Below are 24,640 nucleotides of genomic sequence, written 5' to 3' on the forward strand. Positions count from 1 at the left end.
ACACAATAGACACCTCTCTTTGAATGAATGTTATCACTGCACTGAGCACTGAGGATACCTAGGCAGCTTCTGCCCTTATCAGGCTCACAGGCTAATAAAAGAGTTAGCTGCAAGTGAGTGATTACAAGGGAAGGAAATAATAATACTTGGCAATAATATAAGAGTATGGACAAGAGCAAAGAGTTTATCCATGGAAAAGTCTAGAAAGTGCCCTATGAGCTATGAAGTTTCACAATGAGAATCATTAGCTTTTTTGCTAATTCTTCTTTCTCCTTCAATTTCCAAATTTTACTGTTTCTCGAAGCTTACAAGTATAAATTGCCCCACTATCTACTCTCAGTACTTAGAGAATTCACGACCGCCCAAGCCATGGCTACCCCTTTGGTGCATGATGGCGCCAGGAAGGTGGCAAGGGAGGAGAAGGGCATTCACTGAGCAGCCTCTGTGCTGGGGCCATTTCAGTGGGTGTTAAAGTATAAAGAGGTTATTTCCCTTCTCTGCCACTTGCTATCCATGTAATCCCAAGCATGTTTTAATTTACAAGGTGTGATCAAAAAATACAGTGAATGTTTAAATAAAAAAAAATTACAGTAAAAGACACATTGGGGGCAGGCCTGGTGGCTCAGGCGGTTGGAGCTCCTTGCTTCTAACTCCGAAGGCTGCCGGTTTGATTCCCACATGGGCCATTGGGCTCTCAACCACAAGGTTGCCAGTTCAACTCCTGGAGTCCCGCAAGGGATGGTGGGCTCCGCCCCCTGCAACTAAGATTGAACACAGCACCTTGAGCTGAGCTGCCTCCCAGATGGCTCAGCTGGTTGGAGTGTGGGCTCTCAACCACAAGGTTGCCAGTTCGATTCCTCGACTCCCACAAGGGATGGTGGGCAGCGCCCCCTGCAACTAGCAACGGCAACTGGACCTGGAGCTGAGCTGCGCCCTCCACAACTAAGACTGAAAGGACAACAACATGAAGCTGAATGGCACCTTCCACAACTAAGATTGAAAGGACAACAACTTGACTTGGAAAAAAGTCCTGGAAGTACACACTGTTCCCCAATAAAGTCCTGTTCCCCTTCCCCAATAAAAATCTTTAAAAAAAAAAAAAAAAGACACATTGACATTAATCCCCCTCAAAATATTCCCCCTCACTTCAAGCACACTTATTCCATCGTTCTTGCCACTTCCTGAAGCACTTCTGGAAGTCCTCTTTCATGAGTGTCTTTACTTCATCCTCCATCATGACAACGCTCTGTGTCACACATCACTTCTGGTATGGCAATTTCTGTCAAATAAAAACATTATGGTGTGTCCTCATCTACCTTATTCACTGGATCTGGCACTATGCGACCTGTGGCTCTTCCCCAAAGTCAAAATGACCATGAAAGGTAAACATTTTGAATCGAATCAGGATGTCAAGAAAACCATGACAGCACAACTAAAGACACTCATAAAAGAGGACTTCCAGAACTGCTTCAGAAAGTGGCAAGAATGAAGGGATAAGTGTGTTTGAAGCAAGCGGGAGTATTTTGAGGGTGATGAATGACAATGTGTCTTTTACTGTAATCATTTTTTTTAATTTAAATATTTACCATATTTTTTTATCACACCTCATATCTTCCCAAGCCTCAAAGTCATCGTATATTAAATGGAATGATGCCATGTGTTTCATAGGGTTGTTATGAGACTTAACTAAAACAATGACTATAAAAAGCTCAGCACGATGCCTGGTATACAGATGGCAAGTGTTTGGTAAGTGTCATGTTTGTAGTAGTAATTGTGGAAGCTGAAAGGAACGAGTTATTTTGGGACAGTCTCTGAAGGCATCCCAAAGAAAGAAGACGTTGCCAAAAGAATAGTAAAAATTACTTTTTCTTGCCACCAAGAATAGCAACCCTAGTCTCAAAAAGAATTTTATACTTTGATATTTAGCCACAATCTCACATGATAGTAACACTCTCATCTTCTGGTTCTTCTGTTTGTATTTTACTTATGCAAAGTTGAGTTATCTTAAGTGTATAGGCTTTGCTTTATTACAGTGTGGGGGCTCCAAAGGCTATAGAACAATGTGGGAAAGAGTTGAATACCTACATTAGAATTACCTGGGAGTAAATTAAACATGTAATATATTCAGTGATTCTTACAACCACCCCAGATTATCTAACACACTAGCTTGTACCACTGGGGGAAAGTTTCCAGTTTGAATTTATGTTTCTAATCTCATGGAAGGAATATATAAAACTGCCATAATAATTTGCTCTTGGTTCCCTCTACTTTAAATGTGTTTCTCCCATCTTTAAACAGCCTACTCCTTTTTACAGATTTCAGCTTAGATGTTCCTTCTGTGAAAGGCCAATCTAAAGTAGCTATTCATAGCATCAGCCCATCTTAGTTTTTCCCTAGTTTGTTCATTCCTTTAATCATTCATTCACTCACCTCTTCCCTATGAATGCCAGTTTTCCAAGAATAGGAACCTGTTCTATTCCAGTTGTAAAATATGACTGTTTTGAATCCACTGATATTGAACGCTTCTATGTGACAGCCAAGGATATAGTGGTGAGTGAAACTGACCTGGCCCTCCTGGAGGCATCTTGATGGAGACATATGTTCATTAATACAAACAAATGAAAATGAATAAGCGTATAATTCCTAATTGTTGCTAAGTGCTCTGGAGGGCCAGAACCTTGTCCTAACTGGGTAATTGAGGAAGCCTTGCCTGAGCAAGTATAAGTTCAGTTGAGATGTGACAAGTGGATATGAGGCACCTAAGTACATGAGGGGTGAACATGGTGCTGACTGTGTGCAAGCACACATGTAGGGGCAGAGGGCATGTTTCAGGTCTTGTGGCACTGACAAAGCATATGATGCGAGCACATTCAGGGAACTAAACAAGGCCTAGTAGGTTGTCAAAATGTAAAGGAAAGATGTCAATTTAGAGAAAAGTCTGGAGGTTGACAGAGAAGTCAGAAGCAGAGAAAAGAATTAGGGTACCTTGACATATGGATGTCATTTAAAGCTATTGGACCACACAAGAGAAAAAGGAGTTGAAGGCAAAGCCAAGGTTAGCCTTAGAAATCACCAAGAAAAGGAAGAGCCAGTCGAGGTGATTGAAAAGTGATGGCCAACAAGGAGGAAAGAAAATCAGCATAGAGTGTGGTCATGGAAATCAGAGAGAGATGGTTTTCAAGAGGGAGGAGGTGGCCATCGTGTTAATTCTCCTGAAATTTCAAGGGAGATACAAACTGTTTCTTGGATAGATTAGTACAGCACCATACAGAGTGTTAATGACCTTAGCAAGTGCTGTCTCTGGGGTGTGATGGGGTCAAAAACCCAACTGGAGTGAGTGGTGGACAGAACAAAGATGAGAAAGTGAAGGTAGTAACTCAAACCAACTATTTGACAACACTTAGAATATACTCGCACGTGCCTGAAGACGAAATTTTTAAGCCAATGTGCTCATCCAATTAACAAAAACCTAAATAAAATATCTTTTCGTACAAAAAGCCTTGAAAGAAACCAAACCAAATGATTCATACCCATCTAAATATTTGTCCTGTTTTGGAAGATCTCCTCTATGTTATCTACCTGTAAGGAAAGACTTTGGAACTGTGACCGCATGAAAAATGACTTACTCTCTAAGGCTTATTATCTGGTGTTTTTTTTTTTGTTTTTGTTTTCTTTTTCCTTTTGTACCACAGAATAACAGGCTAAGAAAACATGCCTTTGAATTGAAAATGAATGACCTGACCTATTTTGTGCTGGCGGCTGAAACAGAGTCTGATATGGAGGAATGGATCCATACCCTGAACCGCATCCTGCAAATCAGCCCCGAGGGGCCCCTGCAGGGGCGGAGGAGCGCCGAGCTCACCGATCTGGGGCTGGGTGAGAGCATGCGCGCCACCTCCCTGCCTTTGCCAAGTGTGTGACCTGTGCGTTGATTCATTTAAGCTGCTACTTCCTGCGGTAGCTGTCAGGTCTGGCTCCTCCATCCCTGAGCTGTTTGCTTCAGGAAATCACCCCTAAACCTTTACTTTTACAGAACAGTGAAGGACACGACACGTAGGTATGATTTTAAGTTGACTGCCAATGAATTGAGGTTGACACCCAGCAAATGTTGGGAATCATTTGTCAGCAGCATCAAAAATGTACCCACGTCTGATGGGATGTTACCTGAAAGGGACTATTTTGTAGTTTCATAGCCTTTCACTAAATTGAATGAACGAGAATTATATTCTGCAAAGGCAGTTAGTCATTACTTCTTTTTTGTTGAAAAGCATTCTTCATGTATGATTTTTGGCTATGCTGAGATCAGCTTATATATATGAAAGTTTCATAAATTTCACATAGCATTCGAGATTTCAACAGGATAAAAAAAATTTCTGCCCATCCTAATTCCCTCGAAATATTCTAATTCACCCTAGGCAAAAAGAAGGGAGCAAGAGAGAGAAAAGAAAGGGTGAAAAGAAGGTAGAAAAACAGGTCAGTAACTAAGTGGAAGACAAGTTTACCTTCAGAGTCAGTAGCTTCACCCAAAGGAAAACTATTTTAAGACATTTTGCAGAGCACCATGGGACCTTAGAAACCAAAGAGTCTTTAAGTTCTAGTAATCTAAGTGTCATATGCTATAAAGTGAGAGTCATGGCATAATGGGGTAGAAAACTTGTTGATTTTAACACAACTACTATATACATATAGGTCCTTTACATTAATGATTAAGTTAGTGATGTTCAACTAGGATATTCATGTTCACAGCCTTAGAGAATTTAAGTAACTGAAGGTAGGATGTGGATGCTAAATGGATGGCCTGAGAGTCAGAATTATAAAAAATACATATATAAGAAAACTTTAGAATGCATTCATGAAGTAAGTCAAGACAGCCCCAAGTATAAACGTAAGTGTTGTAAGGGTCCAGAGTTCTTTTGGGCACAGGATGGTACCAGGGAAAGAATCCCAAAATGATCACCAGGAGGTCTGATCACCAGACCCAGATCTTCTAGCAATGGAGCGTGAGAACACGATGAAGGCATCTGCTCACCAACATCTATCCCTCATCTCTCTCGAGTCTAACCCAGTTTTGATATGCCACAGGCTAGAGAATTGTGTGATTCATGAGTATCATTTAATAACCTGTCTTGGTGTATCTTTTCAAGATTCACTGGATAATTCTATCACATGTGAGTGCACACCAGAGGAAACAGATTCTTCAGAGAACAGCCTACATCCAGACTTCGCAAAAGTAATAAAGCTGACATTTTACTTTGCAAATAAATTTATAGTATTTATTAGTTATCACTTTCATGGATAAGGTGCTTTCTGTTAAGATTTAGACTAAGAAAAACAACTCTCAAAAATCTATAAAAGCATGTTTCTATAAGATTTGCCGAGTGCTAATGGATGATATTAAAACCATGTTAATACGAAGAGGCTACTTGTTGGCCATGTGGGTGGGACTGTGCTGTAAGCACCCGGATATTTAGAGCTAACACAGTTTTCTCTACAGTACCTCACAGAAACTGAAGAGACTGTCAAATCAACTCGAAACATGGAGAGGCTAAATCTGTTCTCAATGGATCCAGATATAGATGTAAGTCAGAATTCTTTGTAAGCAGACATGAACTTGATCCATACAATTGCAGTGTATAATTTAGAGTTTCTTTCTTGTGTTGGGTGTTTGTTGAGTAAAACTGTCAAAAAATTTTTTAGACCTTCAAATTTCAGAAAAAGGATCCGTTGGAACCCGAGTCGGTGATCAAACCATTTGAAGAAAAAGCTGCCAAGAGAATCATGATCATTTGTAAAGCTCTCAACTTTAATCTTCAGGGATGTGTTACGGAGAATGAAAATGATCCTATAACGAATGTAAGTTTCTCTTCTGTTACTTTCTCTGCCAACAGCATACCACCCTAGTCAAAATCTTTTCTATTCCTCGTAGTAATTCCAGGTACTGAGTTCACACCATCTAGTGTACCAGGAATGTAATTTACAGCCTTTTTGCAAATTACAAAAGCATACAAGTCTTGAAATGGAATTGTCAATATATATACTGCCAGAAATATTTGCTATTAACTTAAAGATGAAACGTCAAAGGAATATGTTTTAGGAGTCTTTCCATTCAATCAGCATAGTGGTTCAGAGTTCCCTAAGATAATTGTTTGATCTTCTTCGTGGTACTTGAGATGGCTTTTAAATTGATATATTTTTTTAATATTTATATATTTATTTTAATGTATATTAGAGAATAATTAAAACAAACAAATCAACCCTGCAATTTCACAGGCATTACTGTTTAACACAAGGCTAAATAATGAATCAAGTAAAATAATATTAGATGAATATTAAATAAGTCATAGTACAGATGGTGCATGTAAATAGTAGAAAAAAGGTGCATCACTAATATTTGGAAAACATCACAGTACTCGTTAAATCAATACAAGATTCATTTTCCTTCTAAGTGGGCCCTCTTGAGAGTTCTCTCAGTATTCTTAGGGACAATTCTGTGTTAATTGTAAATGTACGTGTAGGAAGGGTAATTTTTTAAGCATAAACTCTATTAAATGTTTCTATAAAGAAGAAAATAACAAATGACTCATAATCCTACCATCAATTAAAAAAAAATCACTGTTACTGTATTGGCATGCGCCCTGTCATTATTTTTTAATGCATTCTGTTCTAATTCTTAATAAATCATCCCTCAATTGTCGTCTTTAACCTCAAAGAAAAAATCTTACATCCAGATCCATGATACAAGCCGCATTTGCTTTTAGAAGGCAGAAACAGCTTACATTTTCTCTACCAACTATAGACACCATCCTATGCATGTGCCTGTTGATGATGGAGTAAGACGAGCCTGTTAGTTGTGTCGGTGAGTGGCTAGCAGAAAGGATGAGAGTTCTTGCAGAAGACTTGAATCCCTCCTGTCCTTGGTTCTTTGGGTACCTCACCAGTTCTCTGAACCTCCTTCTCCCTGGTATAGTAGCAGGAAAACGGTACATGCTATGGACCTCAGATTTAATGAGAATCAAGCGACATGTATCTCTCCTGGATCACAATGCCTGACTTTCTCCTTGCGAGTTCTGTCAGCCTGGGCAAGTGGTGTACCCTCAGTCTCCTTTTCTGTAAATGGAGATAAGGACAGTAACTACTTCAAATAGATGTTGTGAAAATTAGACGTAACGTATGCAAGGTATTTAGATTGTGTTTGGTGCATACTAAGCATTCATTAAATATTAACTATTATTCTAATATGTGGAAAATTGGTTTGAAATTTGTAAACACCATGCGTGAAGTTCTTGATATTGTCATTGTTACATATGAGATTGTTGTTGACAGGATGCTAAAATTAAAATGTGTCACCAGTAAGAATCTTCCCCCAAATGAAGCTCCCTTGTATTTTATAACTGTAATTGTATACTGGATACCTGAGTAACAGTGACAGTAGTTGAAGTCAAGTTACTTATCCTCCAGCAAACACTTATGCAGTGTGCTGCCGGGGCCCAGGCTTGTTCTAGGTACCGGGGAATAGCAGGGAACAAGATAAGCAAGCTCCCTGGCCTCTTGAAGGTAAGATTTTTTTTGGAGGGAAAAAAACAGAGTAAATTCAAATAAATAAATTAACAATGTAATTGCACATTGTGCAAAGTTCTTTAAAACAAATCAGTAGAGAGAAATGTGATAAAGGGAAACTGGGAGATGAGGTGATCATGGGAGGCTTTTCAAAGGAGGTGACATTTGAACAGAGACCTAAAGGTTGAGAAGGATGAAAAGTCAGGTCAGGGGACATCATTCTGGGCAGAAGAAAAGGCAAGCGTGAAAGGCCTGAGACAGGTAAGTCTTGGCAAGTTCTAGGAACTGGAAGGAGACAGCGAGGGGAAGGGAAGACCAGAATAAGGTGGTAGAAACAGTACGAGGTAAGATTAGGTAGCGTCTTCATCTGCTGTAGTGAAGAGTTTGGATTTATTCTAAGTGTGAGTGGAGGCTAGTCAAGGGTTTAGAGCACTTTAAAAATGGTGTGATCTGATTTGTGTTTTTAAAACATTCATCAGAAGAATGGATTGGAGGAAACAAGAGTTGACCAGGGAGAGCAGTTAGGAGGCTACTACCATAGTCCATTAACAGGTTTGGACTAAGGCTAGCAGGAAGGAAAGAAATGGTGAATTTGACTGAAGTTTTGTAAATTGAGTTGACTGGTTTTTCTGATACATTGGGTATATAGGATGAGGAGAAGGAAAATCTCAAGGACCAGCCCCTGTTTTTTTTTTTTTGAACACCTCTACGCATGATTGTGCCATTTACTACCAGGACAAGACTTCCGGGAGAGCAGATTTGGGGGACATAGGTCAAAAAAATTCCTTTCTGGACACATTAAGCCTGATAGACCTACTAGATATCCAAATAGAGATATCCATTGAGCAGATTCAAGTGCAAGTTTGGAATGCAAGGGACTGTCCAGGAATAGAGATATCAACTTGGAATTCTGGTCCAGGTAGTGACCTGGAGAGAATCATCTAGGAATTTCTATGAACACAGGGAAGGGACCAGGAGCCAAATACTTAAAAGATGAAGAGAGAAATGACTAAAGAAGACTAAGAAGGAATGGCCATTGAGGCTAAGATAAGCCAAGAAAGAGTGGGTCGTGATGTCAAAAGAGAAAGGCTCAGCTGTGTGGAACGATGGTGAGAAGCCGAGTAACATGAAGCTGGAGAGGAGCCCAGTAGATGTGGCAACATGGAGAAAAGTCGGTGACAATAGAAAGAGAAATCTACATGGAGTCAGTGTTAGGAGGAGGGATCAGGACACACTTCTACTCAGGATTTAAAAAGGAAAAAAACTAAAAACTGAAAACTCTGTTCTTGAAACAATTTGGAAATATCAGGAAAACTTAAACCCAAATCACGTCACTTAATCATCTTATTAAATAAAAATAAATGCTTTGTTTGACCAGGCACATCCTTACGTGTATTTTAAAAATCCAATTTAGAAACTGAAACTCAAAGTTAATGGGTTTTTTCTTTCCCAGTGCCAGGGTCATGTGACTTCTGTGTGGATTCCTTTCTTTGTGCTAAAACCCATATTCAGAAACTAAATGTTTGAATTTGGGCCAATCTCCCAAGAAAGGGAACAGGCATAAGTTCAGAGAGAGGCTTCCATGTCCCTTACATATCTGTTGGGCTAGAGGGAGAAATTGGTTTGGAGTGCTTTGTGTGTCTGTATTGTTCTTAGTTTATTTTACAGTTGATATAAATATTTACAAAGCAAAGAAATTGCTTTCTAAAATACAATTTCATTGTGCTTACAAGCAATGATTAAAAAAACCTAATAAAACAGCCTTTCCTTAACTCAACAACTGTTTAGGTAATGGCATTGTTTTTTTTAAATCCTTACATATTTATTCAATGACACTCTTTTATTAATGTAAGTTTTTTAAACTTATTCTTTTAAGTCAATGAACATGTGTTTAAATTAATTTAAATATTTCTTCAAGTTGCTAAAGAGCTAACTACTGCATTTAATGAATGAGGTTCTGAAAAAACACCCTGAAAGAACGTTTTCATGATGAGGAAACAATATTTGACAGCATGTAATTTTTCAGTCAGTCACTGGAAACCAAATTCAGGTTGATGGTTTTATAGTATAAAATATTTCTTTGAAAAAAAATCTGAACTTTAAAGCTGCTTCACAGCAGACCGACATTTAAAATTTCATGTTCCTCAATTTTTTTTTATAAAGAGGTACAGAATTCTAAACATAAGAAACCTGTGATTTCATTTGGTCGGCTTTGAAGGTGCTTTATTAAACAAATCCTTATTGAAAAGCTAGTGATTCAAAAAGTAAGATTTGACATTTAAGTTGAAAAGATGGATTGGAAGAAATAAATGAATCACCATATGAGCTTTAATTTCTGATGGATTATCAGAGTAGGTAATTTATTTCCATTCACTAAGCAGAAATGAAAATCAAAATGCAACAATCAGGAAAAATAATAAGGATTTTTTCCTTTGAGGTTTCTTCAATGGTTTTGAGTTCCTGCCTGATTTATTTTCATGTAGTTTTTGCATTTTTTAACTCTTGACAGACTACCACTACCACAAACCAAGAGTTTTTCTAAACTAAATTCAATTAGCAAAGTATAAAACTCTTACATTTTAATTTTCTCACTTAAAAACAAATATTTTATTGACTTTCATTTTATATGTGTAGTTCTATTTCTAACATTAAAGGAGCTGGTAACTATTGCTAATATTGAGAAATTAAACTAAAATTCTTGTTATAAGCTAGCCATATTACAACATTTCAAGGAACACAAGGTACCTGTTATGCATTACACAAAAGCCACAATATGAGTGAGTCTGTACAATGATGAACTGGGTCACAATTTGATTTTTGTATATAATCTGCTTGTCCACAGAATACTGGCCAGGGATAGGCATCAATTTAAAATTAAGTACTTTATATAAAAGTTAAAGTATAGTTTTATTGTAGGCGTACTCCATCCTTAGAAGCCTGTAGTTAATTACATACATATGTAAATACATATACATGCATATATATAATTATTCATATACATGTACATGTACATATGTTTACTATCTATGTAATATATTTATTTTAGTCCTTTAATTTAATCTCTATTGTACTTGATGTTTTTCTAGTTGAAAAGCTCTTCTTTCTTGAATCTTTTTTCATCAGTTCTAGTGATACTCTGGCAACACTTAAACATTTTTAGCAGTTTGGGTTTGGGTTTTATATATATATATATATATATATATATATAGTTGGTTTCTGTCAAAACCATCAGTTCTTCCTTTTTCTTGCAGATTGAGCCTTTTTTTGTGAGTGTGGCACTTTATGACCTCAGAGACAGCAGGAAGATTTCTGCCGACTTTCACGTGGATCTAAACCACACTGCTGTCCGGCAAATGCTCTCAGGGTCTTCCGTGGCTTTGGAAAATGGAAACAGCGACACGGTCACGCCACGACAATCAGAAGAACCTCACATTAAGGGATTTCCGGAGGAATGGCTGAAATTTCCAAAGCAGGTTGCACTTTTGTTTACTCATGATGCGACAGAAAATGCTGTTTTATTGTTCTTACCAATACACGACATAAGACGAGCAATTTCCCACATAAAAATTTCCTTAAAGCTGTTCTTTAAAAAAAAAAAAAAAGGAATTCTGTAAATGTCTTCAGTGTGGTTTCCTCGATGTTTATCAGCTTTGTAATCCTACCTTTCTCCTTTGTACATAGGCTATATTTTCTGTAAGCAACCCACATTCTGAAATTGTTTTGGTGGCCAAAATCGAAAAAGTACTGATGGGAAACATCTCAAGTGGTGCTGAACCTTATATTAAGAATCCAGACTCCAACAAGGTAATACATAAGCTTTTTCCTGCATAATTTCAGTAGCTTTCAGGAAATAAAATCACATTGCCTTGCTGAATTATCAAGTTTGAAAAATATAGGTCTCAAAATATTCACTTATTAGTGAAATGAATATCCATCAGGAAAATTTTAAAGTATATATTCTAAGTTTGTGTTTATTTGACCCAGCAATTTCTGACTTTTGATCCTCTGTTAGTAGAAAGAAATTTAAATGTGGATAAAGTTTTAACCCCAAGGATCAAAGTGTTAATAATAATAAAAAGTTAGGATTAATTTGACTAAAAACAAGTGAATACAGTTTATTAAGACATAAGTCATGTTGATGGTGAACTAAATGAAAAAGTAAGATAGATAATTGAATATCAAATTGTAATAACACCTAAGTGAAGAAAGAAAGATTAAAGGAAATACCTAAAGTTCTTTGAATGGTGGAACTATCTGAAAATTTTTCTTTTTTTATTATTTATTTTATGTAACAATCAAATGTTACTATTTAATAGAAAAATATATTTTCTACACAAAGGAAATATATTCGGAAAATATTGTCTAACAATTGAATTTGAGTATGTGTGACAGTTTGGGGTAGTGTTTCACAAAGTTATCAGAGTCAAGGTCTGGCAAACTACAATGCATGGGTCAAATCCAGCCTGCTGCCTGTTTTTGTAAATAAAGTTTTATTGAAACACAGTCATACTCATTCATTTATGGATTGTCTATGGCTGCTTTCTTGCTATAGCAGCAGACTTAAGAAGTTGTGACAGAGAGCACATTGCCCACAAAGCCCAGTATATTTACTGTGTGACCCTTTACAGAACAGTTTTGCTGACCTCTGCCATAATGAGTAAAAAGAAATGTAGGACAGACTATGAATGTAAATTTGATAACATTTTCCATTCGCTATTTTAAGGTCTTTGAAGCCAGAAATAAAGGGAAAAAAGTTAGTATTCCAAAACAAAGGTATTTTCTGCATATAAAATTTCCAAACTAAAAAGAAAGCAAAATGTTCTGCAGTAGTTTGAACACAGGTGAATCTGTGGGCCAGGAAGGCAGAATTCCACTGAGATTCAAAATAAGACAACATGGAAAAGTATTTATTATTATTTTACATAGACAGTTTGTAACGTGATGTTCTAAACAATATTTTTCCTTATTTTTTTCCTTAGTATGCACAAAAGTTCCTCAAATCCAACAGGCAGTTCTGCAGCAAGTTGGGCAAATACCGCATGCCGTTTGCGTGGGCGGTGAGGTAGGTTGACAACTGCAACCCACAGAATAGAAATGCATTTGTACTCTGCATTGGAAGCTTCTGTTTTGAGCACCTCTGTGTTTCCTTTTATTTTTAATATACCACCACCTAATGTTGGTATATTAAGGCTAATGTATTCTTCTTTATAAACACCTTGAGCTCCCCAGAAATGTGTGTTTTACAAGACAGTTTAGCCAGGCAGCTCATTAGAGACTGGAGCCGTGATTTGTGTACGGTGTGTGCGTGACCAGGTATGCAGTGGGTTCTTGGTAGGATCACATCAAAGTCATAACTTGTTTATTATTGTATGTTTGGTTTGTCCAACACTTGATATTATATCAGTCTTGAGAGTTTGACATGCATAAAATTCAGATGGACGCACTATGATTTCTTATGCAGCTGTATGTTTTCATCCGTATGGAGAGCACAGGTCTATATATGGATGTCTAAATGAAGGCATCAAATTGTCATTTAAATTCTCTTTGATTTTGGTACTGATTAGCATAGCCAAGTTTGTCAGTACCAGTTGATTCTCTGATAGAAATGCTGAGTTATGTGGACACTGATGGTGGAATTGTCCTGGAAATATAACCTCTGCATAAAGAACAAAAATTGCTTTTTGGATCTGCTCAAACATCAATTATTATTCTCCTCCTCAGTCTCTTCCCATCTTGATAGTATAAGAATTTCTTCAAGGAGGAAGAGCCTGGCATAGACATAGGGGGAAAAAAGTCAGCAATGTACAAATCGAATGAACCAAAAAAGATGAATTAATGCCGCAAAATGAGACAACTCACTAAGTATCCATTTGAATGTTGGTAACATTGTCCCAATGGCAGTAATTTTAAATCCAGAAGGAAGAGCAAACCTGTCAGTTGTGCCATGTTTAGGTCTCACAGTTCACAGTGATGAATCTAACCACAGTCAACATACCAATATTTGTTATAATTTTGAGGTTGTTGCTTAAAGTTGGGGACAGGAACACCCAGGGAATGTAGAAGCCTCCAGGATAGACTCACGCAGTCCCCAGGAATCATTTGCCGCAGTCAGCCCTGTAGTAAGGGAGAAGAAGACCAGGCCCAGCAGTCTGACAGACATGGTCTGAATCAGGTCACTGCCTACAGATTGTAACTTTGGGCAAGTTTCCCCTTCAGTGCTCAGGGTCCCCATCTACAGCATGAAGCTGACAAGCCCTGCCTCGGGGACAGTAAGTACAATCTTGCAATCTCAGGTGCAAAAGCACTTGGCATAAAGTAGATCATAGATGTCACTTTATCTCCCCTTTCTCTCTCTCCTACTGGGACAATTAATGCCAGAATATTCTGCATGAAAAAGATGTTAGTGAGATAGACTGAACCCCCGTATGATGAATTTAATGGTTTTTATTTTTCATAAGTTTCAAGACAAAGGAGAACTAGTTATAATTCGCTGGTCAAACTTTTTTATATCGATCATTCTCAGTTCCCACAAGAAAATCAATTAGGGCAAGTAGAAGTAAGATATCCCGTGGCAAAAGTGAAATATTCCAATATAGCAAAATTGCAATAGTAAACATATTTTCTCTTTAAGCATCTAGCGTTGTTCTGAGGTTTTAGAAACAGGCATTTTAGAACCAGAGCTGGGTTTGAAATCTCAACTCTGTTTACTAGACAAGTAAACTTAGGCAAGTACTTGTAGTCTCTCTTTATCTCAGTTTTTTTTTTTTAATAAACAGAAAAGGAATGATAATACCAAACGTACTGTTGCAGCAATTAATGAACACTGATGTTTACCCAATAAAAGATATAGTCATTATTAGAAATCATTAGTCTAATATGATTATTATTAAGTCATCTGTGGAGATCATGTTGACCTCAACAGGAACTCCTTTCTAGTAAACTTAGGGAATTGAAGGACAATGTGAGGGAAATAAGTAAAAGAAATGCCCGTTATAGAGAAGAAGTAACAATCCTGTTTTGAAGTTGTCTAGTAAAATATGTAGGAAGAAAGACAGATGAAGTTTTTAGGAAGGCTGACAACATTACCAACTACTAAAGTAATTATGTCTAAGACAGGAAAAGCCACCAAAACCACAAGCTCATGCTACATTCATGCCCGATTCGTGGTTTGGTTGTAGGTTAGGAAACAGCATACACCTCCAATTTGTGTATGTAAATATGATTTAGATTTACATAAACATTTCTAGCAACTGAGAAAAAATAGTTAGCCAAACAGTTCTAAAAACTTTATGTGAGACCACTTGTGTTATGTAACCACAAAAATAAGCGCAAGATACAACCAAAGAAGATTTGAGTTTCCCCTTCACAATGTGGACAGTGCTTCAAAAAAGTGTTGACCCAATCAGAGGGGGGCTCATTATTCATATTATTTTGACATAAGCTGCCTTCCTGACATATTTCAATACCCTGTCAATACTGCTAATTCTCTGGCTACTGTGCCTCTCTATTACATTTTCTAGATTGCAGTTTTTGTCACAATATAGCTTTGAGTGTACTCTAAAACATTTTAGCCTTTAAAATCGATGGCCACTTTTGAAAAGCATAGAATTGACAATTTGGCTTATAACCATATTTTTACCCAGATCCAATCATCCCACCCACTGCAACACAGATGCTCATCACATCACTATGAACATTTTATCCGAAATTAATTTGGTACATGTTCTTATTTCTGACACCAGCTGTGGTGCCATTTTATAGCAAAAAAAAAAAAAAAAAAAAAGAAATTTATATTTGGAGTAGGTTAAGAGAACACATTCAATATGGCAATATAGGGTGTTTTACGCTTGTTGATTCAGGAGAAAGTCAACCCTTACAAATGTATCATGTTAAATGAAACTCTCTCCATGCATATCACCCCCAGAATCATATGTGCCAAAATCCATGCCAACACTCTTTTTGATTTCTTTTACTCTGTCTCATGAGACATTCAAAATGAACTAGCACACAACACCGGAGTTTCTTTAAAATTGAATGACACTAAAATAAAAATGTCCTTCTCATGTCTATACATTTATAGAAAGTGCACAGGGAAACAACAACACTCCCCAACAAATGGTCTTCCAAACGCTGGATCCTTCCAACGACGGAAGCTCAAGTGCACCCCACAGTGGTTCCTTCTGACTTTTTCTAGCTCTAATGATTAGACACTTCACTTTTTTTTTTTTTAACTTTTATTTATTTTAAATGTGTTTTTCCAGGACCCATCAGCTCCAAGTCAAGTAGTTGTTTCAATCTAGTTGTGGAGGGCGCAGCTCACAGTGGCCCATGTGGGGATCGAACTGGCAACTTTGTTATTAAGAGTACCCTGCTCTACCCAACTGAGCCAACCGGCCACCCCCAGATAATTCACTTTTTAAAAATATTTTTAAACTACCTGACAATCACTTTTAGGTTTTGTCTTCCATAGCCACAAATTAGACGCCCAGTTCTTTCTCTACGTCATGGCTATCCATGCTGCTTATGAACGAAACTCTCAGGAACACCTAAGCTTCTTTTCCTTCAGGCTAAACACCACATTTCCTCCAATCATACCCCAAATATCAGGCTTCTGAGACCCTCACCATATACTGATCATTGCTCAACTGTGACAGTCAGAACTAGGCACGGTGTCCCAGCCACCCTGGAACCATTTGTGTAGATGAGTCAGCTCTGGGTTCCCTTGCCAGCTAGCGTATTTATCGAGCAAGGACAAAGTAGATGGCACTGGCAGCGGCACTTCATGGTGCCATGTTTCTCATTCTCTTTACAACATGTCCACTGTAAGCGAGCTATTTCCAGGATAGAGCTGTGGATAAGAGCAAAGACGAGTTATACAACTCATGTCTATCGATATATTTGAAGTGACTGGTTAATCAAGAAAACTGCTGTTCAAGATCAGTTAACTTCCTCCCACATTGGGAAATACATCATATTTTTTTTCACATGTCCCGTACTCGAATAAAAGCCCTGCATAATATATAAATAAAACCAATCTTCAGGTTAAATATTTTGATTCTGCTTCCCCAGTGTTATTTGATAGGGGACATTTTCCCCCTCACTTAGTACTTAACAGAGAAAAATGAGAAGAAAGATTGACAGAGTCTAAAAATATCATTCTGATAAATTCTTAGTGCATTCTCTATATGAGTTCACATTAAAACTCTATGATCAGATTTCCATTTAAATGGCCATTTCAGACTGTGTATTGAAATATTTGCTTAATTTAAAGAGTAATAAAATAGTCTAGCTGAGCTCCTTAAGGTAGAAGAAATAAAAATTCAGCATTTCTCTAACATTAAAGAAAAATCAATTACACATGGATCTAATTTTCTTTCATAAGCACAGAGTATGATGAATTATGAGGAAGAAAAATGGACATTAAGCATACTATGCATACTAGCTTGTCAGCAAGTATGGCCTAACATTACTATATTATTTGGGCAAAAACAAGTTATTTATTTTAACTAAATCTATCCAGTTCCAATGAAATAGACTGAGGAAGGAAATAAATGCCCTAGGTTCATGGCATTCTCTTTATTAATACAAAATTCTGACTCAAGTGTTCTCCATTGTATATTTGTCTCTGTCCTAAAATTTGGGATTTGAGCACATTTATCTCCATGAAAATGTTTCAGGAGTCAGACCCTCTACACCTACATCTTATCCCTCTACACAATCTTATCCCTTTTCCACTAGTAAATTCTACTGGCACCACCCAAACTGAAGTGGCCCTGGCTTGCTCAGGAAATAATGAAAAAGGAATAACATATGTCCCTTCCTTTCTACTCACCTAATACTCCAAGATTCTGATACGTTACTAAATTATAAATAAATGTAGCTGTAATATGGGCTGCTGTCACTTTAAATAACAAGTTGAAAATAAGAGGTTAAAGATAACCAATATAGTGTGTAAATGTAACTTCTGTCTAAGAAGCTTTCTTGTCTTTTTATTTCATAAGATTATTTATAATAGAAGTTTCTAATTGAATCATTCTAACCACCTTTAAAACACAACTCCGTAAACAATATCCAAACACCAACCTGAATAAATATTATTTTCTTTCAGATCAGTATTTAAGGACAACCAGGGAAATGTGGACAGAGACTCAAGATTTTCCCCATTATACAGACAAGAAAGCAGCAAGATTTCAACCGAGGATCAACTTAAAATAGTGTCAGATTATAGAAGGTAAGATTTTTTTAATGCTCTTGAAATTAACATAAATCAACTACATTGCTACTTTTATTATTTGTGCATAAACAATACTTGATGATCAGATTCTCAAATGTCCAAATTCCTCCAGAAAGCAGATGACTTTGCATATGCCCAAATGCCACTGACAAGAGTAAATCTGCCAGAATTACATAGGAGAGTGAAACACTAAACTATGTCAGTTATCTATTGCTATGTAACAAATCACCCCAAAACTTAGTGGTTTTAAATAACAACATCACTTATTTTACTCTTCAGTCCATAATTTAAGCATGGATAGATAAGGAGAGCTTATCTCTTCTGCACATGGCCTCAGCTGGGAGAGGTCAACTGGAGCCGGAGGACTCACTTTCAAGACGGCTCATTTAATGACTGCCAAGTTAGTGGGAGCTCAACTGGGGCTGTGGGCTAGAAACTGGTTCTTCTCCATCGACCCTCTCCATGAGATACTATGGTTTCCTCATGGCTGGGTTCTAAGAGTAAGTGTCCCAAGGATCAGACAATGATCACTGCCAGTTTCTTAACATGGGGGCTGAGAAAGTGCCACAGTGCCATTTCTACCATGACATGCATGCACTGTCAAGCTGTCACAGAGCCTAGATTCAAAGGAAGGGGACATAGACACCTCAAAATAGGAAGAGTGCTGAGGAATTTTAGAACTATGTGTTGAAACTCCACAGAACAATTAATTGCTGTGAATACAGTAATTCATAATATTTTTGTCATTCAAATGCTCTTGGAGGGAATGATGGAAGCTGGTGCTAAAAACTGAAAAATGCAAAAGCTACATTTTAAAAATTAATCACCGTGCATTCATTATCTGATGATGATAAGATCTTTCATGACAAGCAACTTATCTTAAATTGTTAGTCCCCTAATGCACACAGGATTCTTTGCCCCCTTCTGGGATGTTAACGCTGTGTCTTTCCCATCTAAGAATCAGCAATCTCCTATCAATTAATTTTGTTTATCCAAAATAAAAATAATATATTACAATGAAACAAACATGATTAATACTTTCTGTATTGTCAATAGTGGATATGTTTCTATTTAACTATAAGGTATGTTTTCCCAATGTTTTTTTTGTTGTTGTTGTTGTTCTGGGAAAAATTATAAACCTTAGGAAGCAAAATAAAGGTAAGAAGTAAAATCTTGGAGGAGGCCCTGAACAAGTGTTACTTTTCTGTGGCCCTACAAGACCACTCCTTACGTGGGGAGACCCTCCTCTTGACTTCCTCAAATGTCCTAGTCAGAGCACCCACCATATCCTTCCCCGAGGCCACTGCAGCTACTAAGTGTACAAAAGCATTAAAAGTTGGAATGCTGAGAAAGGAATGGTCAAAAGGTTTGGGCATAATTGCATATAAACAGGAGAAGACCATTCTCTCACAAAACCCGTGTTATCAGTGTATAGCAAAGAAAGTTATCACTAGGGCAGTTAGAGGGCATCTAGAATATTCAATGCCATACTGATGAGACATTAAATTATTTCATAGATGCTTCATACCTTATGATGTTTATTCTCAGTATTGTGCTGATAAATGTTTGCCAACTGACCCTCTAAGGGAAAAAAAAAAAACTTTTGTGTTCTGATGGCCAATTTCTATGGTGTAAATTCTCCGACCATGGCTAATTTCAAGCTATCAATGGGGCTTCACCAAATATGGAGATGGGAAGAAGTGTGCACACCTTTATATAACATTCCCACCACACAGGGTAGATGTAAATAACCTCAAGAGCATGGATAATCCTACCATGGAGTGAAATAATTAGTAAGTGATGAATTTTGAGCAGTACTTATTTATCAAAGCTCAGAATTACAGTTGACTGTTTTTTCCTTGACAACTAGAATAATTCAGTGTGTGTGTGTGTGTGTGTGTGTGTGTGTGTGTGTGTGTGTTTATGCTGGCATACTTTCACAGGGCTGACAGAGTAAGCAAAATGCAGACCATCCCCGGAAGCCTTGATATTGCTGTTGACAACATTCCTTTGGAGCATCCAAGTATGATGATGATGTCATGGTTTGCTTGTAGAGTTTTGAATATTTAAGTGTTTGTTTTTTTGTTTTTTGGGGGGGCAGGGGGGTTTGTCCATTGGTTGGTTGGTTGGTTGGTTGGTTGGATAGTTGCTTGGTTACAAAGGTTTGGGGTTTTTTTTTTCAAAGTTTGAGATAAATGGAATTCATTATCCTATAGAAATTTGGGGATTCTGATTTGTTCTTTAAAATTATAAGTATTGTAGGATAGGAATTATTAGGTTGGTGCAAAAGTAGTTGTGGTTTTTGCAATTATTTTTCACCTTTTAAACCACAATTACTTTTGCACCAACCTAATATATTCAGGGTAACCTAATATTTATTTGGTATGCACCATGTACCCAACAAGGTGTTAAATTATATTATTGAATACTCAAAACCCTGAAGGGTTGCAAATGAGGAAAGTTGAATTCAGATAGATTGATAAACCAATAACCCATAATAGAGGAATTTATATTCTGTGCAGTTCCTCTGACTCAGAATATAGGGGTGGTTCTGCCACACTTTGCTGCCAAGGGTTACTCTGAACACAATGCCATAGCCACCCAAGTGGCCATGCAGTAATTAAAACTGGAATATTTTTAGACTGCTATTACACAGAAAGTATATATCTTTTTCAGACTATGATCAAAAGTCCTATTTATGTCAATGAAAATTTGAATTTCAGGAGAAGCTTTTACTAACTTATAAATAAGAGTTTCAGAATTTATTTCTTAGTGGTGAGATTGGTTTGTTTATTTGTTTGTTTGTTTGTTTGTTTATTTATTTATTTATTTATTTATTTTTGTTACTTCTGATTATGCCTTTTAGTGACTTTCTCAGTGATGCAAAGAATGAATACAGGCATCGTAAAATTAGCTGCAAACAGAGATAAGATTTCTACCATAGGATATTTGGATTACCATTAGCACTATTAAGTTTTTTATTCTTAAATTTTTCCACAAATCATTTTAATATGAAATAAAATGAGGATTCTAAGTTAAGCCATGGCTCCAAATCACTTTTAAATTGATTGGTGAGAAAGAGCAGAGGATAAACTAAGCCATTTCCTCTCCCTGATGCAGGATGTGGCTTTTATTAACCATGGAAAAGAAAATAACAAAAGAGAAAGCTAAAATATTCTCTTTGCGAGGACTGTAGGACATTAGGGAAGTATGAACAAATAATAAAAATATTATAATTGATTTTCAAAAAAAAAACAAAAAACCTGTAATCGGATTTCCAAGCATAGTTAGCTAATCATTTCGCTTTGTTGAGCACAGAAAGATTCTAGATGGGGTAAAGAAAGGCAGAAGGCCTTGCTGTCTTTCAGTACCACAACTATAGTGTCCAAACTATTTAGTAACAAAAGTTTTGATTTATAAAGTCTTAAGGATCGATTTTCCCCCCCTCAAGCTGTTCCTACCAAGCTAGATTTTAAAAGTTTGTAAAACCTGAAGAAAAAAATGAAATAAATTGTATCGAATAATGTCGAGGGTGCTTGTGTTGTGAAATCATTCCACAGGGAAAATTTACTATTAATCCGTACTATCAGTAGTAGACCCATTGGACAAAGTTTGATTCTGCCATAGATCAATAACTGTATTCTTTTTATAGTGTTATAGTAAAGATCAGTGAATTAGTCTTTATAATCCCAAATTAGTATGCTCAAAGGATCATTAGCTAAAATTTACTTTTTATATCAAGCTTCATATAAAAAGAAAATAGTTATAAATCCATCCAAGTGATCTACCAGTTTTTGAGACATCAATTTGGATGTTACATATATACCTTAATTATCTATCATGCCTACCTCCTACAAATTGTTCATGCTTGCCTAACTTAACACAGATTGGTTTAAAAGTATGGAGTTTCTATTTTGAGTGGATTAATTTTAACATCTATTAAGTATTCTTCATGTAAAAACAATCATATTAAATGACAAACTCTTATTTTCTGATTTTTAAAGACTGTGTAACATCGTCCTTTATCCCTGTCAAGCCTTTCAATGTGATGGCTCAACCAGAACCCACAGTGGAGGTGGAAGAATTTGTTTACGACTCAACAAAGTATTGCCGTCCTTACAGAGTGTACAAAAATCAAATTTACGTTTACCCCAAGCACCTCAAGTATGACAGCCAGAAATGTTTCAACAAGGTATATGTTTCTGCATTGTGATCCTCTCTCTCCACTCTATTTAGATCACGTTAAGATGGTTTCTTGAAAGTTCAGATACAAATTACTATCGTTCAACACTTTGGAAAAGAAAACCATTTGGAGAAAATGCATAATAAGGGACAGTGATGAGTTTCCGCTTAAAATCGTTTAAGGATGCACAATTATGTAATATACTAATAGCCTTGCTGAAATCAGCCCTAAATAGTTTGTTCTAGACGTTTTTTAGTTTCTTAAGGTCCTCTGAAAATAGCATACCTGCCCTGTTTCAATATGAGTTTTTTCTTTCCTTTTAAATAATCTATCCAAGTCCTTCCGCTATTTCTGAGTGGATAAGGTCATGAGAAAGTATTGGGTATGCTACATTTTTCAGATTTAATTAGCAGCTACTTATTTTAGGCACTTGGATTGTTTTCTGGTGTTATATAACAGGCAATTATAATTTCCATTTTCCCTTACCATAATTTCAGGCACGGAATATAACTGTGTGCATTGAATTCAAAAATTCTGATGATGAAGGTGCTAAGCCCGTGAAGGTAAGCCAAGTTCGCACGGGGACATAGCACAAAGGGGGCAAACAGATGCACAGGTCATTCCACCACTGAGGAGCTTTGGATTTGAGTGTGGCTGGAAGAGGAGCAGCTCAATACATTTGTTTTAGATGTCCTAAAATGTACCCAACTTCGTAGCCATCATTATTAACTAGATCTATTAGAAATGCCAGTCTTGAGGCTCTGCTTAGCTTTTCATGATTTGGAAAAAAGGAAAGCATTCTACTGTGAAACAAATGCAAAAAAAAAAATCCCCTCTGGAAGACCTTGCCCTTTCCAAAGATTAACTGAGCGTGCTTGATTTAAAATGCCGCATCCCAGCCCGCCTCCGTGCGGCCCGTGGAGAACCACGGCTGCAGACCGGCCTCACGACTAACGCAGTGGGCCGGTGGGATGCTCATTCATGCCAATGGATGATTCGAATGGCCAGCGGACCGAGGAGCTGGGAAATGGCTCTGGGAAGTCCGTCCCGTTTTTGATCACATAATTCAATAAAATTGAGGCTTGTATGAACTGTGCTGTTTTTTTAACCTATAGAGCTTCAACTGGATGACACTTTTCAGAGTTCACATTTGATATATGCTGTTTTTATTTGAGGGGCTTCAAACAACATAAAATAACCTATAAAAACAGAGAAGAAAATTACTTTTTAGTGGGCCAGCAGCCAGACCTTCCCAATTTTGGTGCCTCAAAGGAATGAGATATAAAGGACAAAATGAATCTCTAACCCCCACAATTAGCTGAGATAATCTCTTAAAGCGCTCTGCCAGGTTCCAGTTGTGTTCTCTGTGTTAAGGTTGGTAGCATTATTCAGAAGAACAGTAATCAATTTGAGTGATTGAATCAAGCAGCAAAGAGAGAAAGAGTTCTTTAAAATATGCTTGAGCTACTTCTCAGCGTCCGTAAGTTCCAAGTTCCACAATAGCGTTAGCATCAGGAGAGAAAACATAAAGGGAAATGGAACAAGCAAGCAGACAAAGGTGGTGACCAGATGGCAAACACACCAGGCCTGTTAGAGCAGTGTTCATGCAGAAAATTCGAGGAAAGAAGAATAACCGCAAGTGTGTGGGTCCCTGTTTCATTGCAGTCTAAAGCATCACACAGATACAGCAGACGCCAGAAGACGGATCCTGGGCTTTGGGCTAAGGAAGCTTGTAAACTGCATGTGACTGGAAAGTGCCATATCACACCTCCTGGCCTGATTAGGGACTAGATAGAATTGTAATTTAATATAGTGGAACCTGAAACCAGCCCTATCCTGCCAGCTCAGCATACTTGGTTGGGAGCTGGCATGTCTGGGGCTGGGGTCCAACCAAGCTTTGTGGTCACCCAATTGATTGCCTGAAACTGTGGACCAGAGCTGGATACCACAGGTTCCTTCAAGAGGTCACCTGCAGGAATCAGAATGGAACAAATGAGATCTTATCTCCTAAACCAAAAGTTAGGGCGTGAACTGATTCAGGTCTTCAGTGTTGATGTAATAGCTACACAATGAATTAAAGCCTTCAATTTTATCTTCAGAAGCACCTCATTTTATAATAAACACAAGGCAGCATGTCAAAGAAGTTCAAGGTTAATTAGATATCAGCTATGCCTGGCAAGTTATCACAAAATTCCTCTTTGTCCCAGGATTGGTAACTGAAAAGTCGTGCCCTTTTTTTGCTCAAGGTTAATTTCAGACACTCATAATAATTCATCTCATAATTTTTTAAACAGTGTATTTATGGAAAACCTGGAGGGCCCCTCTTCACCTCAGCCGCCTACACTGCAGTTCTGCACCATTCCCAGAATCCGGATTTCTCAGACGAGGTAAGGGTCAGGCTTCCACTGCCCCCAGCAGCTTCTAAAAAGATGGGTGAGTGGGCCAGGTAATGCACAATGATAAACACTCACTCTAGACCTCACCTCAGACTAAGGACGTGCCTTGGCAGATGTTTACTTAACCAAGATTAGACACTACATTGACAGTTGCTTCAGAAATATGTTGCAGATTCAAATAGTTCTGCACAGAGCTGCCTTTTAAAAATGTGATTTTGTTGTTGTTGTTGTTGTTATTCTTTTCAAGTGAGACTAATTTTGGTTTCTTTT

The 24,640-nt window shown here is 37.3% G+C and overlaps 1 protein-coding gene across 1 annotated transcript in view; it reads left to right on the plus strand.

The window, feature by feature from the left end:
* DOCK10 (dedicator of cytokinesis 10) overlaps nucleotides 1–24,640 on the plus strand; it is a 231,599-nt gene that overhangs the window by 146,266 nt on the left and 60,693 nt on the right. The window contains 12 exon segments of the mRNA XM_033111994.1: nucleotides 3,693–3,876; nucleotides 5,145–5,230; nucleotides 5,495–5,578; nucleotides 5,698–5,853; nucleotides 10,809–11,030; nucleotides 11,239–11,361; nucleotides 12,537–12,619; nucleotides 17,666–17,788; nucleotides 19,735–19,814; nucleotides 21,796–21,983; nucleotides 22,472–22,537; nucleotides 24,269–24,361. Coding sequence (XP_032967885.1) covers nucleotides 3,693–3,876; nucleotides 5,145–5,230; nucleotides 5,495–5,578; nucleotides 5,698–5,853; nucleotides 10,809–11,030; nucleotides 11,239–11,361; nucleotides 12,537–12,619; nucleotides 17,666–17,788; nucleotides 19,735–19,814; nucleotides 21,796–21,983; nucleotides 22,472–22,537; nucleotides 24,269–24,361 — 1,488 coding nt within the window.

The sequence above is a fragment of the Rhinolophus ferrumequinum genome, chromosome 8 (assembly GCF_004115265.2).
Source record: "Rhinolophus ferrumequinum isolate MPI-CBG mRhiFer1 chromosome 8, mRhiFer1_v1.p, whole genome shotgun sequence".
NCBI classification, from domain to species: Eukaryota; Metazoa; Chordata; class Mammalia; order Chiroptera; family Rhinolophidae; genus Rhinolophus; species Rhinolophus ferrumequinum.